The sequence below is a fragment of the Nyctereutes procyonoides genome, unplaced genomic scaffold, assembly GCF_905146905.1.
Source record: "Nyctereutes procyonoides isolate TBG_1078 unplaced genomic scaffold, NYPRO_anot_genome, whole genome shotgun sequence".
Classification (NCBI taxonomy): domain Eukaryota; kingdom Metazoa; phylum Chordata; class Mammalia; order Carnivora; family Canidae; genus Nyctereutes; species Nyctereutes procyonoides.
The window spans coordinates 17,145,479-17,158,503 of NW_026575047.1; the positions used below are offsets into that span (position 1 = coordinate 17,145,479).

A 13,025-nucleotide genomic window follows, 5' to 3' on the forward strand; every position below is an offset into this window, starting at 1 on the left:
TTGGAAAACACTTAAAAGCTCTTTCTGAAGAAATGATAGTGCAGAGCTGTTATGAATTCAGATTTGACCTTTTTCTGGGTAAATCATGAGGTCATTATATGTTTCTTACAGGTTGTTTTATTGTTTGTTTGGTAATCTTGGTATTTAAATGGCTATGTCTGATTCAAGTGGCAAAATTTGTTAGGGCTTTGTTGCTGGCTTTTTGTTTTCAAACTAATTCAGCACATGAAAATCATGAAAAATTAGCCTCCCTAAGAATATTTTAAAGAAAGTTCAATGATTTTAAGTAAAAAAAAAAAGATAAAATCAAATTACTTTCCTGAGCATTTATACCTAATGATGAAATAAGTAAAGGCACATAAAATGTGCTGTCAACAAGTTAGTATTCCAATAAATAGTAAATTAGATTCAGTGTCTGCAGTGCCTGGACATTAGGCTAAAAGCTAAACTTAATTTTTGTAAGTATGTAATAAATCTTGTCTTGTTGAGCACTTTGGATTCCACCCGCTTGTTGCCAGCTATTGATCATGCGGATATATGGCAGATTTGCTTGGCCAAAATGGTGTTTTGTGAGGCATAAGTTAGATATTTCATTTATTTATTTCCTCTCTGCCTTCATGGCTGCTTGATTTTATCTTTTTTCATCATTTTCTGCCCATGAAAACATTTGAGAAAGAATAATTTAAGGGAGGAAAGCTGGAAGCTAGAGAACATTCAAAGAAAGTGACCAAAGGAAGGAGACATGGAATTAGAAAGGCCTGGATGAGGGCCAGGGTGGCCAGACTTTAAATAACAGATGCAAACACTATTACAAAAGACTTCCATTGGTGGCAAATAAATCATGTGACCCTTAGGCTTCTATTTAAAAACATAAGTGAAAGCCTTGTTTTGATTTTTACCTTCGTCATTTGTTCCATATATATTTGGTTAGATCTAATTGTTTACTCTTAAAATGCCAGGTGCATTGATTTAAACATCTGTTCTTGCACTCAATTATACTGTGAGGAGGGGATGTAAGACCTATAGAAAATCACAAGACTAAATAGAGGTACAAAGTGTCATTGCAATGTAATCCACATACACAAAATTCTCCCATTTAAAGTGTATGATTTGTGGGATGCCTGGGTGGCTCAGTGGTTGAGCGTCTGCCTTCAACTCAGGGCATCATCCCAGAGTCCTGGGATCGAGTCCCACGTCGGGCTCCCTGCATGGAGCCTGCTTCTCCCTCTGCCTGTGTCTCTGCCTCTCTCTCTCTGTCATGAATAAATAAAACCTTTCAAATATATATATATATTTAAAAATAAATAAAGTGCATGATTTGCATGTTCTAGACATTTCACATAAATGGCATCACACAACATATTCCTTTGTGACTAGCTTCTTTTACTTAGAACAACGTTTTCAAGTCTGGATGAACAACATGTTCCATCCATGTTGTAACATCAGTATTTCGCTACTTTTTATTGCTGAATAATATTCCATTTATAGATATACTGCATTATATTTATTCATTGATCCCTTGATGAACATTTGAACTGTTTCCACCCTTTAGCTATTATGAATAATGTGGCTGTGAACATTCGTGTGCAAGTTCTCATGTGGACATATGCTTTCATTTATCTAGGAGAACCGCTAGGTCATGTGACAACTGTTTAACCATTTGAGAAACTGCCAGGCTTTTTTCCAAAATGGCTGCATTTTATATTCCCACCAGCAATGTTATGACATTGCTCCACATCTTCATTAACACTTGTTATCAATCTTGTTTACAACAGCCATCGTAGTGAGTATGAAGTATTATCTCCTTGTGGTTGATTCACATTTCCCTGATGATTAATGACCTTCAGCATCTTTTCATATATTTATTGGCAATCCGTACATGTTCTGTGGATAAATGTCTACTCAGATTCTTTGTTCATTTTCAATCAGGTTGTCATCCTATTGAGTTGTAGGAGTTCCTTATGTATTCTGGATGCAATTCCATTATCAAATAGGGCACTCTTTTTACTTTCTTAATAGTGTCTTTTGAAGCAAAGCCCAAAACTTCAATTTTGAGGAAGTCCAATCTATCTCTTTTTTATCTTTGGTTACTTGTACTTTGCTGTCATATCTAAGAAACCATTGTCAAATCCAGGTTCACAAAAATTTACCCCTATGTTTTCTATAAAACTAGTTTCATTGTTTTAACTCTTCAATTTGTGTCTCTAATCTATTTCAAGTTAATTTTTGTAAATGGCGTGAGGTCGGGTGTCTAACTACATTCTTTTGCGTGGGGATATCCAGTTGTTCCCCTGCCATTTGTTGAAAAGACAATTCATTCCTCATTGAATTCTTTTGGCACCATGTTGAAATCTGTTCACCATAAGTATGAGGATTTACTTCTGGATTCTCAGTTTTACTCCATTGAATATCCTTAGGCCAGTACCATACTACCTATTGTACCTTTGTAGTGAGGTTGAATCTGGAAGTGAGAGTCCTCCAAATTTGTTCTTCTTTTACAAGATTGTTTTAGCTATCCTAGGTCTCTTTTAGGATCAATTTGTCAATTTCTGTAAGTAAGCCACTTGGGAGTTTTATAATGACTGCACTGAATCTAAAGATTAATTTGGGTAGTATTGCCATCTTGATTCTCCCAGTTCATTTACTTGGGATGTCTTCCAGTTTAACTCAGGTTATCTTTAATTTCTTTCAGTAGTGCTTTGTAATTACAAGAGTATAAGTTTTATGTTTCTTTTGCTTAATCTGTTCTTAAGCTTTTTATTCTTGTTGATGGTCTTTTAAATGGAATTGTTCATTCCCAATGTGCATAAGTATATTTGGTTTTTGTATATTGATCTTGTATCCTACAGCTTTGCTCAACTCTTTATTAGTTCCAACATTTTAAGACTTTATTTATTTTAGAGAGAATGAGAGCACACATGCAGCAGGGTCATGGAGGTTGTTGGGGAGGAGTGACAGAGGTGGAGGGAAGAGGAAGAGGGAAAGAATCCCAAGCAGACCCCATGCTGGGCATGGAGCCCAACACAGAGCTCAGTTTCACAACCCTGAGATGATCACCTGAGCCAAAACCCAGAGTCAGATGCTTGACAGACTGAACCACCTGGGTACCCCTAGTTCCAACATTTTTTAGTGGTTTTCTCAGGATTTTTAATATATAAGATTCTATCATCTATGAATAAAGACAGATCTACTTCTTCCTTTACTATCTGGATGCATTTTATATCTTTTTCTTGCCCAATTTCCCCAGCTGGAACTCTAGTACAGTGTTGAATAGAAGTGGTGGGAATGAATAGCCTTTTCTTATTCCTTAATCTTAAGGAAAAAGCTTTCATTTTTTATTAAGTATTCTGTTAGATGTAGTTTTTTCAGGTATGCCCTTTATTCAGGTTGAGGAAATTAATTTCTATTCTTGGTTTGTGTTTTCATCATAAAAGGGTCTTGAATGTTTTTTCTGTCTCCTTTAAGATTTACCATTTTGCTTTTGCCCTTATTCTATATACGTAGTGCATTACATTAGTTAATTTTCTGATGCTAGGCCAACCTTGCATTCCTGGGATGAATACTACCTGGTTGTGTTGTATAATATGTTTTATATGCTGCTGGATTAGGTGTTCAAGTATTCCTGAATACACTTGAGTGTTCTAGTATCCTCCCCTTTTGTTTTATATTCATGAGCTATTGCTCTGTAATTTCCTTATATTTTTGTCTGCCATTGGTACTAGGATCATACTGGTCTCATAGAGTTAGTTGGGAAGTATTCTCTCCTAATTTTTGGAAGACTCTGAAGAATTGGTGGAATTCACCAGTGCCTCCATCTGGACCCATGCTTTTCTTTTAAATGACTATTTAATCTCTCCACATTTCTGTTGACATTTTCGGCTTTGTCTTGAGTCTATTTTTGTGACTCGTCTCTCTAGATATTTGTCCATTTCAACTTAAGTAATCTAATTTATTGGCATATAGTTGTTCATAGTATTCTCTAATAATCCTTATTCCTGCCGCGTCAGTAGTAATTGCCTCTCTTTCACTTATGATTTTGGTAATTTGAGTCTTCTCATTTTTTTAAAGATTTTATTTATTTACTCATGAGAGACACAGAGAGAGGCAGAGACGTAGGCAGAGGGAGAAGCAGGCTCCCGGCAAGGAGCCCAATGTGGGACTTGATCCTGGACTCTGAGATCACAACCTGAGCTGAAGGCAGGCACTCAACTGCTGAGCTACTCAGGGGTCCCTTCTCATTTTTTTTTAATACAGCTAAAGTTATGTCCATTTTCTTCTCTTCAAATAACCAACTTGGTTTCATTGATTTTTGTGCTTTTTTTTAACTTCTGGGGGATGTTTTTTGTATATTTTTTTATTGGAGTTCAATTTGTCAACATATAACACCCAGTGCTCATCCCATCAAGTGCCCCACTCAGTGCCCGTCACCCATTCACCCCATCCTCCCACCCACCTCCCCTTCCACTACCCCTTGTTCGTTTCCCAGAGTCAGGAGTCTCTCATGTTTTGTCTCCCTCTCTGATATTTACCACTCATTTTTTTCTCCTTTCCCCTCTAATCCCTTTCACTATTTTTTACCATTGGTTTCTCTGTTCAATAACGTCCATTATCTATTGTTTCCTTCGGCTAGCCTTGGCTTGCTCATCTTTCTCTATTGTCTTTTTATTTAAAATTAATTACCCAACATATAGAACATCATTAGCTTCAGATGTAGAGTTCAGTAGCTCATCAGTTGCATATAACACACAGTGCTCATCACATCACATGCCCTCCAATGTATCCATCACCCAGTTACCCTATCCTGCCTCCCCTCTAGCAAGCCTCGGTTTCTTGCCCATAGTAAATAGTCTCATGTTTTGTCTCCCTCTGATTTCTTCCCGTTCTGTTTCCCTCCTTTCCCCTATGATTCTTTCTTATATTCTTCATATGAGTAAAACCATATGATAATTGTCTCTTTCTCTAATTGACTTATTTTGCTCAGCATAATACCCTCCAGTTCCATCAACATCAGTGTAAATGGTAAGATTTCATCCTTTCTGATGGCTGAATAATAAGTATTCCTCTGTGTGTGTGTGTGTGTGTGTGTGTGTGTGTGTGTGTGTGTATCTCACATTCTCTTTATCCATTTCTCTGTTGATGGACATCTTGGCTCTTTCCAGTCTGGCTATTACGGACATTGCTGCTATGAATGTTGGGGTACAGGTGCCCCTTCAGGTCACTACATTTATATCTTTGGGGTAGATACCTAGTAATGCAATCGCTGGGTCTTAGGGTAGGTAGCTCTATTTTTAACTTCTTGAAGAACCCTCCAGACTGCTTTTCCAGAGTGGCTGCACCAATCTGCATCCCCACCAACAGTAAGAGAGTTCCCCTTTCTCCACATCCTTGCCAACATTTGTTGTTTCCTGACTTGTTAATTTTAGCCATTCTGACTGATGTAAGGTACTATCTCATTGTGGTTTTGATTTGTATTTCCCTGATGCTGAGTGATGTGGAGCATTTTTTCATGTGTCTTGGCCATTTGTATGACTTCTTCAGAGAAATGTCTGTTCATGTCTTCTGCCCATTTCTTGACTGGATTATTTGGTTTTTGGGTGTTGAGTTTAAGTTCTTTATAGATCTTGGATGCTAGCCTTTTATCTGATATGTCATTTGCAATTATCTGATATGTCATTTGCAAATTATCTTCTATTCCATTGGTTGCCTTTTAGTTTTGTTGACTATGTCTTTTGCTGTGCAAAAGCTTTTTATCTTGTTGAAGTCTCAGTAGGTCATTTTTGCTTTTGGACTCCCTTGCCTTTGGAGTCATGTCTAGCAAGAAGTTTCTGTCTGTGTTCTCCTCTAGGATTTTGATCGATTTCTGTCTCACATTTAAGTCTTTCATCCATTTTGAGTTTATCTTTGTGTATAGTATAAGAAAATGGTCCAGTTTCATTCTTCTACATGTGGCTGTCCAATTTTCCCAACATCATTTGTTGAAGAGACTTTTTTTTCTCCTGGATATTCTTTCCTGCTTTGTCGAAAAATAATTGACCACAGAGTTGAGGGTCCATTTCTGGGTTCTCTATTCTGTTCCATTGACATAGATGTCTGTTTTTATGCTAGTACCATACTGTCCTGATGATTACAGCTTTGTAATATAATTGGAAGTCTGACATTGTAAGACTTGTAATGCCACTGGCTTTGGTTTTCTTCTTCAAAATTCCTCTGATATTTGGGATCTTTTCTGATTCCATAGGATTATTTATTCCACCTCTGTGAAAAAAGTTGATGGTATTTTGACAGGGATTGCACTGGATTTATTGATTGTTTTGTATAACTAGACATTTTAACAATATTTATTCTTCCAATTCATGACCATGGAATGTTTTTTTTTTTCATTTCCTTTTGTCTTCCTCAACTTCTATTGTTTTAAGGTAGATTATTGGTTTGAGATCTTTTTAATATAGGTGCTATAGCTAAAATTTCCCTTTAAGTACTATTGTAACTGCATCCTGTAAGTTTTGGTATCTTGTGTCTTTGTCTCAAAGTATTTTTTTTAATTTCCCTTGTGATTTCTTCTTTGACTCCTTGGTTAGGAGAATATTGATTTCCATATATTCATGAATTTCCCGAATTTCTGTAATACTGATTTTTAATGTCATTGCCTTATGTTCAGAGAACATACTTTATATCATTTAAATCCATCTTAGTTTACTGAGGGTTGTTTTATTATCTAATAAATGTCCTGTCCTGGCCAATGTTTTATGTTTACTTAAGAATGTATGTACTATTGTTGGTAGACTCTTCTATAAATATTATATCTAGTTAGTTTATAATATTGTTCTAGTCTTCTACTTTTTAATTGACCTTCCTATTCATTCTTCTCTTTATTGAATGTGAAATATTTAAGTCTCCAACTGTTATAGTTGAATTGTCTGTTTTTCCCTTCACTTCTGTCTGTTGTACTTAATATATTTTTCAGCTATTAGTTGTATTACATTTATAATTGTGATATCTTGCTGATGGATTGACTCTATTATCATTATAAAATGTCCCTCTTTATCTCTAGTTACATTTTGTTTTAAAATCTCTTGTCTGAGATCAGTAGTCATGTGAGCTTTCTTATGGTTACTACTTGCATGATATATCTTTTCCATCCTTTTGAATCCAAAGTGTCTTGCCTATAGACTGCATATAGCTGGATCTTGTTTTTGATCTAGTCTGACAATCTCTGCCATTGATTGGATTGATTCATTCACACTTAATATAGTTTGGATTATATCTGTTATTTGACTTCTTTTCCCTCCTATATCTTTTGTGTTCCTCTATTTCTTTTACTTCTTTGCTTTGTGTTAATTCCTTTACTACTTTTTCACTATATTTGAGTTATTGCTTCATAGTTATCTTAAGACACATCGTATCAGAATCTACTTATAATTTATACCAACTTAATTCTAGTGAGCTATAGAAGGATTACTCCTTTAGAGCTCGATGCCCTTTTTGTGCTATTGCTATATATATAACCTCTATATATGTTATGAATCTAATTATATTGTTATAATTATTTTATATAATTTTAGGTAATTTAAAGAGGAGAGAAGAGCTGGTATATATTTATAGCTTTTGTTATATTAGCCTTTATATTTACCATTTGTTTCTCTTCATTGGTTCTGAATCAGACCTTTCCTCAGGTATGTCTTTAGATATGTTCAAACAGTGTCAGCCAAAAGGATGGACAATAGGCTCTGTGAATGATTGTCAGTCCATGCATGGCACAGCTAAGAGTTAGCATTCACATTGCAGATTTGTGTTTTTGTCAATTTATTAGTAGATGACCAAAAATGTTTTAATAATCTCAGTAATTTACAGTTCTATCAAATTAAAGTTTCTGTGATGGTGAAGTGGTCTGTCTCTGTGCTTTCCAACATGAGAGTCAGCAGCCACATGTGGCTATGGAGTATTTGGATTAATTTTAATTTCTATTTAATTTTAAATAGCCACAGCTACAGGCTTTCATTTGGGACACTGAAGTTATCACCGCAGGTGGCCTGTTCCTTGATATTGTGATTAAATTTTATAAGGTAGATCAAAGGGAAGAACCCCCCCAAAAAAAAATATGTGATAGTTTCATTTATTATATAACTTATATCTTGAGGGAGGCAGGATGGTGGAATGGTAGGGGTCCTCATTTCATCTGCCCCCCTAAATTTAGCTAATAAATAACTTTCAAACCATCCTGATCACCTATGAATTGAATCTAGGATGTAATGAACGAATAGCTGGAATGCTACAAATAGAAAAGTGACCGCTTCTTCCAGGGTAGAAGTGTGGAGAAGAGAGGCAGAGGGGATATATTGGGAGATGAGACTTCTATCTTTATCAGCCATCTAAAAATTCAAACACAGACTGACAGAGATCTGATACAAACAGACCCCTGCAGGGCCATGGCCAAGAGATGAGAAGTAAACAAAGTCCCTGAGATCTGCTTGGGGCACAATTACTGGACGCATGCTCTGTGCTTGCATCTCACTGAATGCCAAACAGCCAGTAGGGAGAGGTTCTTTTTCTGCTTGTTGGAAACAAAGGAAATCTTCAAAGCTATAATCGGAAACATTTACCTTATGCAGAACAGCCTTGAGTAAAGGGAATGAAACACACATTGCTCTTCACAGCAGATTTTTCAGAGTGTGCTTCTAAATGTCTTTACAGACTCTCAGAATCTTCCCTCATAGTCTTTGAAGTAAGGAGATAGAAGATCCTATTATCCTCACTTCTCATTAAAGCATACCACCTTTCATTGTTTCCAATACATGGTTTTCAGGCATATATTGATGAAAGCCAAACTGCTTTTGGGTGAAAGAGACATAAACAAAATCCCCATGGGATAAAGCATCATAACAAGATTGTTTTAGGTTTTAAATTTTTTGCAAGAAAGTTCCATGTTTCACGTTAGGTCGGTATATGTTAATGTCTGTTGTCATTTTCCCACCTCATATTAAGATACACAGTAATATCATACACTATCTTTTTGTCTCAAATAATGTGATAACCATATCCCAGGTGCTTCCAAACACTTTTTTTTTTGAAATCCTGTTACCGTTTCAGTGTAATGAAAGCCTGCCCTGCAAAGCCTCTGACATTTAACATTTCATTTTCTCTGGGGCCATGTCAACAGTATAATAAGGAACAAAAGAAATTATAATGTTCATCCCTAGCCTATCATGGGATTTAAAAAAATAGATTTGAAGAGATCTTAAACATAATTTTCCCTCTCAAGGGAAAACATGCTGCAAAGAGAAAAGTTAAAAGTCAGATCAGCTTAACATTGTAAATAAGAATAAAGCCCACAGGTAAATGAAGTTTTCCTGCAGATAAATTAACACTGCCTCATCTGTTGGTTCCCAGGTCATAGATCTCTACTGGGGCATTGATGAAGATGAATGGGACAGCCCAGAGCTCCAGAAGACTCGCATGAAGCTGCTGGAGGATTGTTTGAAAACTTCTGCAGGTCCATGTTTTGTTGTGGGTATAAAAAAACTAATGCTTTATATGAAATTGTAGATGACTGTGAGAATTGTTGTTGATTTGTGATTTTTTTAAGGGACTTTTAATTATTTTGAATGAGGAAAAACTACTGGCTTTTCTGTGTCTATTTAAAACCTTTCAACTGTCTCCTTGCCCTCAATGTGTGAGAACAAAACCTTCAGCTTTCCATAAGAAGCACTGCAAATTAACGGTGAATAATTTGAAGTGGTAATCGAAGGGATGACTGGGGTTTGACAACCATTGCCGCAACACCTTGTGATCCACAGGAAGGATGACTGTGTCAGCATAGAGTCCCTACCCTGTGTAACATGTTCCATCATAGTGTATCCATGTCTTGACACTAGGGTTTTTGGCAATTTTGTAACACGCTGACTAAAACATTGTTAAAGTAAACCAATATATGAGGTCAAGTCCACCAATAGAAAAGGAAGAAAAAAAATGTATCTTTGGAGTGGTTTTCAGCTAGGTGTTCATTAAAAGCTACAAATTAACAAATTTTTCAAGTGAAACATTGCTTCTGAAAGAATATCCACTTTTCTATCTAAACGCAGTGATAGTAAGAAAAGTAGGTCATTCTATAGCAGGTGATTGTGTAACATCACTGCCTTAATTTAGCTTAAGAAAGAACCTTACCCTGAATCCAAAAAGATTCTAGCAATGGATAAGGAAGTTGCTCCTCTCAACACAGGATGTTCTGAGGCTGATAGATGAGTGTTAAAATTACTAGTGAATGCTTCGAAGAAATTATCATACCATTAAAAGCTAAGTTGGCTTAATGTAGCAACAAGAGTTTTTCATATTTATTTGTGTATCTATTTATATTCAGCTCCACCTAGGATTAGGAAGACAGATGCTATCAGAAATCTGACCAGTTGATAGGGAAGTTCTTACTGAGGATAATAAAGTGCATAAAAGCTCTGTAACATTTTTGGTATCAGTATATGAATTATTCACTTATTTGCCAACTACTTATTAAATGCTGCTGTGCCAGGAATTGCACTTAGTGCTGGGGATATGGTAGGTTGACCCATATGAAATGGTTATTTTGTGTGCCACTTAGGACTTAACCTTAGATTTGAATTAGGAAGATAAAACCCTTGCCCTTTAGAGCTTGTTCGCATTCTTCGGTAGGGTCAAAGGGAGAGGGCAGGCAAAAATGAAGGAAATAAGCAAAGTCACAAGTGCCATGGAAAAGAATACAAAAAAGAGGGAGAAGAGGGAACACCCATGAGGGGAGAGAGTTGTTATTTTCAATAGAGTAGTTGGAGAAGGCCTTACTGATAAGGTAAGGAATATCCATGAGGGGAGCTAAGAAGAGGGATAAGAAAGGACCAGGTAGATTTCCAGATCAGAACATTCCGGAGAGAGGAGTTGGGACCATGGTTGGCATGTACAGGGAACAGTAGGAGCAGGAGGGGTGAAGAGGCCGTAGATTTTGATTTCAATAACCTGAGAAGCCAGAGTGTTTTGAGCAGAAGACTGAAGTGATCTGATGTATGTTGAGGCCTACCACGGCTGCCAGGTATAGGTTAGAGGGCAGAACATGGAGCCTCCTTAAAATGGTAATAACTTGGAAGCCCAATAAAAACACATGGCTTGGAGAGTTGAAGAATGGGCATGTAAAAACAGTGTCCTAGGGTCTGTACAGAACAGAACATCCTGAAAGCCATGTTAGATATCTGAGGTTCTATGGCAGGGGAATTAAGACTTTTTCTGTGGATCTTCAGAGGACAGAACAGGGCCCAACAGACGGAAAGTACATGGAGACAGGCTCAGCACTAGGTGAAGAAATTGGAAGATACAGCATTCACTGCTTTTGAGATCACAGATCCCTGGGTTCTGACATTTCATAGCTGCGTGACAGTGGAGGAGTTTCTTTATTACCCTAAGTCTCAGTCTCTTGATCTGTGAACTAAAGATGATAATGATAGTCATCTAGCTCCCGGGGTCATTCTGAAGATGAAATAAAACTCCAGAGCACTTTTGCAGAGTCTCACCTACACAGTCCACAGTAAGTATTAGTCTTGAAGGATAACAGTGATGACAGGTAACAGCTACCTAAAGATGAAATCACCTGGCCCAAATTATAATGGGTGCATCACCAAGAAAGTTGTCATCAAAGGAGAGAATACAAAGCAGTCTGGTAGAGGGGTAGCAGAAGAGATTCAGACTGTGGAAGACAAGTGAGACCGGGTTCCCTGATGCTTGGAAAGCCAGATTTGGGAGGTGGGGCCTGGGGAGTCACAGTTGTAATGCTCTCCACAGCTCTATCCTGATCCAGCCTCAAAAATTCAGGAATGAGAGAGATATTCTCCCTCATTTTATCCCCCTGGGGCATGTCCTACTGAAACTAACAAAAATGAGTCATAGCCATTAATTCTAAAATGTATTGGTAAGGGAGTGAGTAACGACTGAAGATTTCAGCAGATTCTGAGAGTAAAGGTTAAGTACTAGAACATCAGGGACAACCTCACTAAGTGTAAACAAATGATTTATCCCTCCGCCTGCTCCCTAAAACATGTGAAACCCAGGGCAACCACGTCTTCTGTGGAGACAGCTAGGATTCTTCACTCCAGTGATCCTAAATCAGGCAAGACTTACCTCACAGCTTATGGGAAATGGTACCTCTTTTCCAGCCTTTTTGCTTGTAACTATGGCAGCAGCAGGTGTCTAGGTGTCCCTTCTGAGTTCCACTTTCCTCACCCGGTGCTCCATTGTGGTACCTCTAGAAGTTGTGATGGCCCCTGTGGATGCAAAGCATGGCATATTATTTTCCCTAATGCTAGCGTTTTTGGCAAGGAAATTCACTACTAAAGAATGAAAGTTTTTATATTTTCAAAGGCTTTACAAGTATTAACTCTACATTAGGTACAAATGAATTAAGTACCCAGAGAACTGAGGCCCAGAGGGAACTTGGATTTAAATGTTACATGTGCTTGGCTCTTTCCAACTTCCTTTCCTACAAGTTGTGCTTTGGGATATGGCCCAAGGCCCTGTCGTCACACGGGCTGAGCCCACCCATCCAGGATTGCTGTCTCATACAGCTGTCTGTGCACTGGTCTTTGATCCCAAAGATAGAATGGAGTAAGGTGCCTATACGGAGGTCCAGTTCCACCCTCAGAGAATTAACTCAGGAGACATGTCATACTGAGAAAACAAACATCATTTTCTTGTAGGTAAGGCATCCACAGCGAGGAAAAACCCAGAAGTTTTATTTCACAACCTGAATTGGAGCCCTGGTTCTGACAGGGAGGTTAACTAGCCTCACCATGCTTTAATTATCACCTCCATAAAATGGGGAAATAATATAAGTAAATGTTGAATGAATATCAGAGGTTTATAGGAACCAGATGTGATATGAGTTCTTTATAAAGGGCTACACAACCATTAGTTATTAGTATGTTGTGATTTAAATTATTTTCAAATGAGAATAAAATGTTTTTACTCATAATGGACATTTCTGTGATATTGGATATTTTTCCCTTTGAAATTGATGA

The 13,025-nt window shown here is 37.3% G+C and overlaps 1 protein-coding gene across 2 annotated transcripts in view; it reads left to right on the forward strand.

The window, feature by feature from the left end:
* NWD2 (NACHT and WD repeat domain containing 2) overlaps window positions 1–13,025 on the forward strand; it is a 174,341-nt gene that overhangs the window by 74,591 nt on the left and 86,725 nt on the right. For both annotated transcript variants that reach the window (XR_008664553.1, XM_055326247.1), the window contains exon 3: window positions 9,388–9,504. Coding sequence is in view for 1 of the 2 variants with exons in the window: in XM_055326247.1 (XP_055182222.1) it covers window positions 9,388–9,504 (117 nt within the window). In the remaining variant the exon portion in view is untranslated. The remainder of the gene's footprint in view (window positions 1–9,387; window positions 9,505–13,025) is intronic.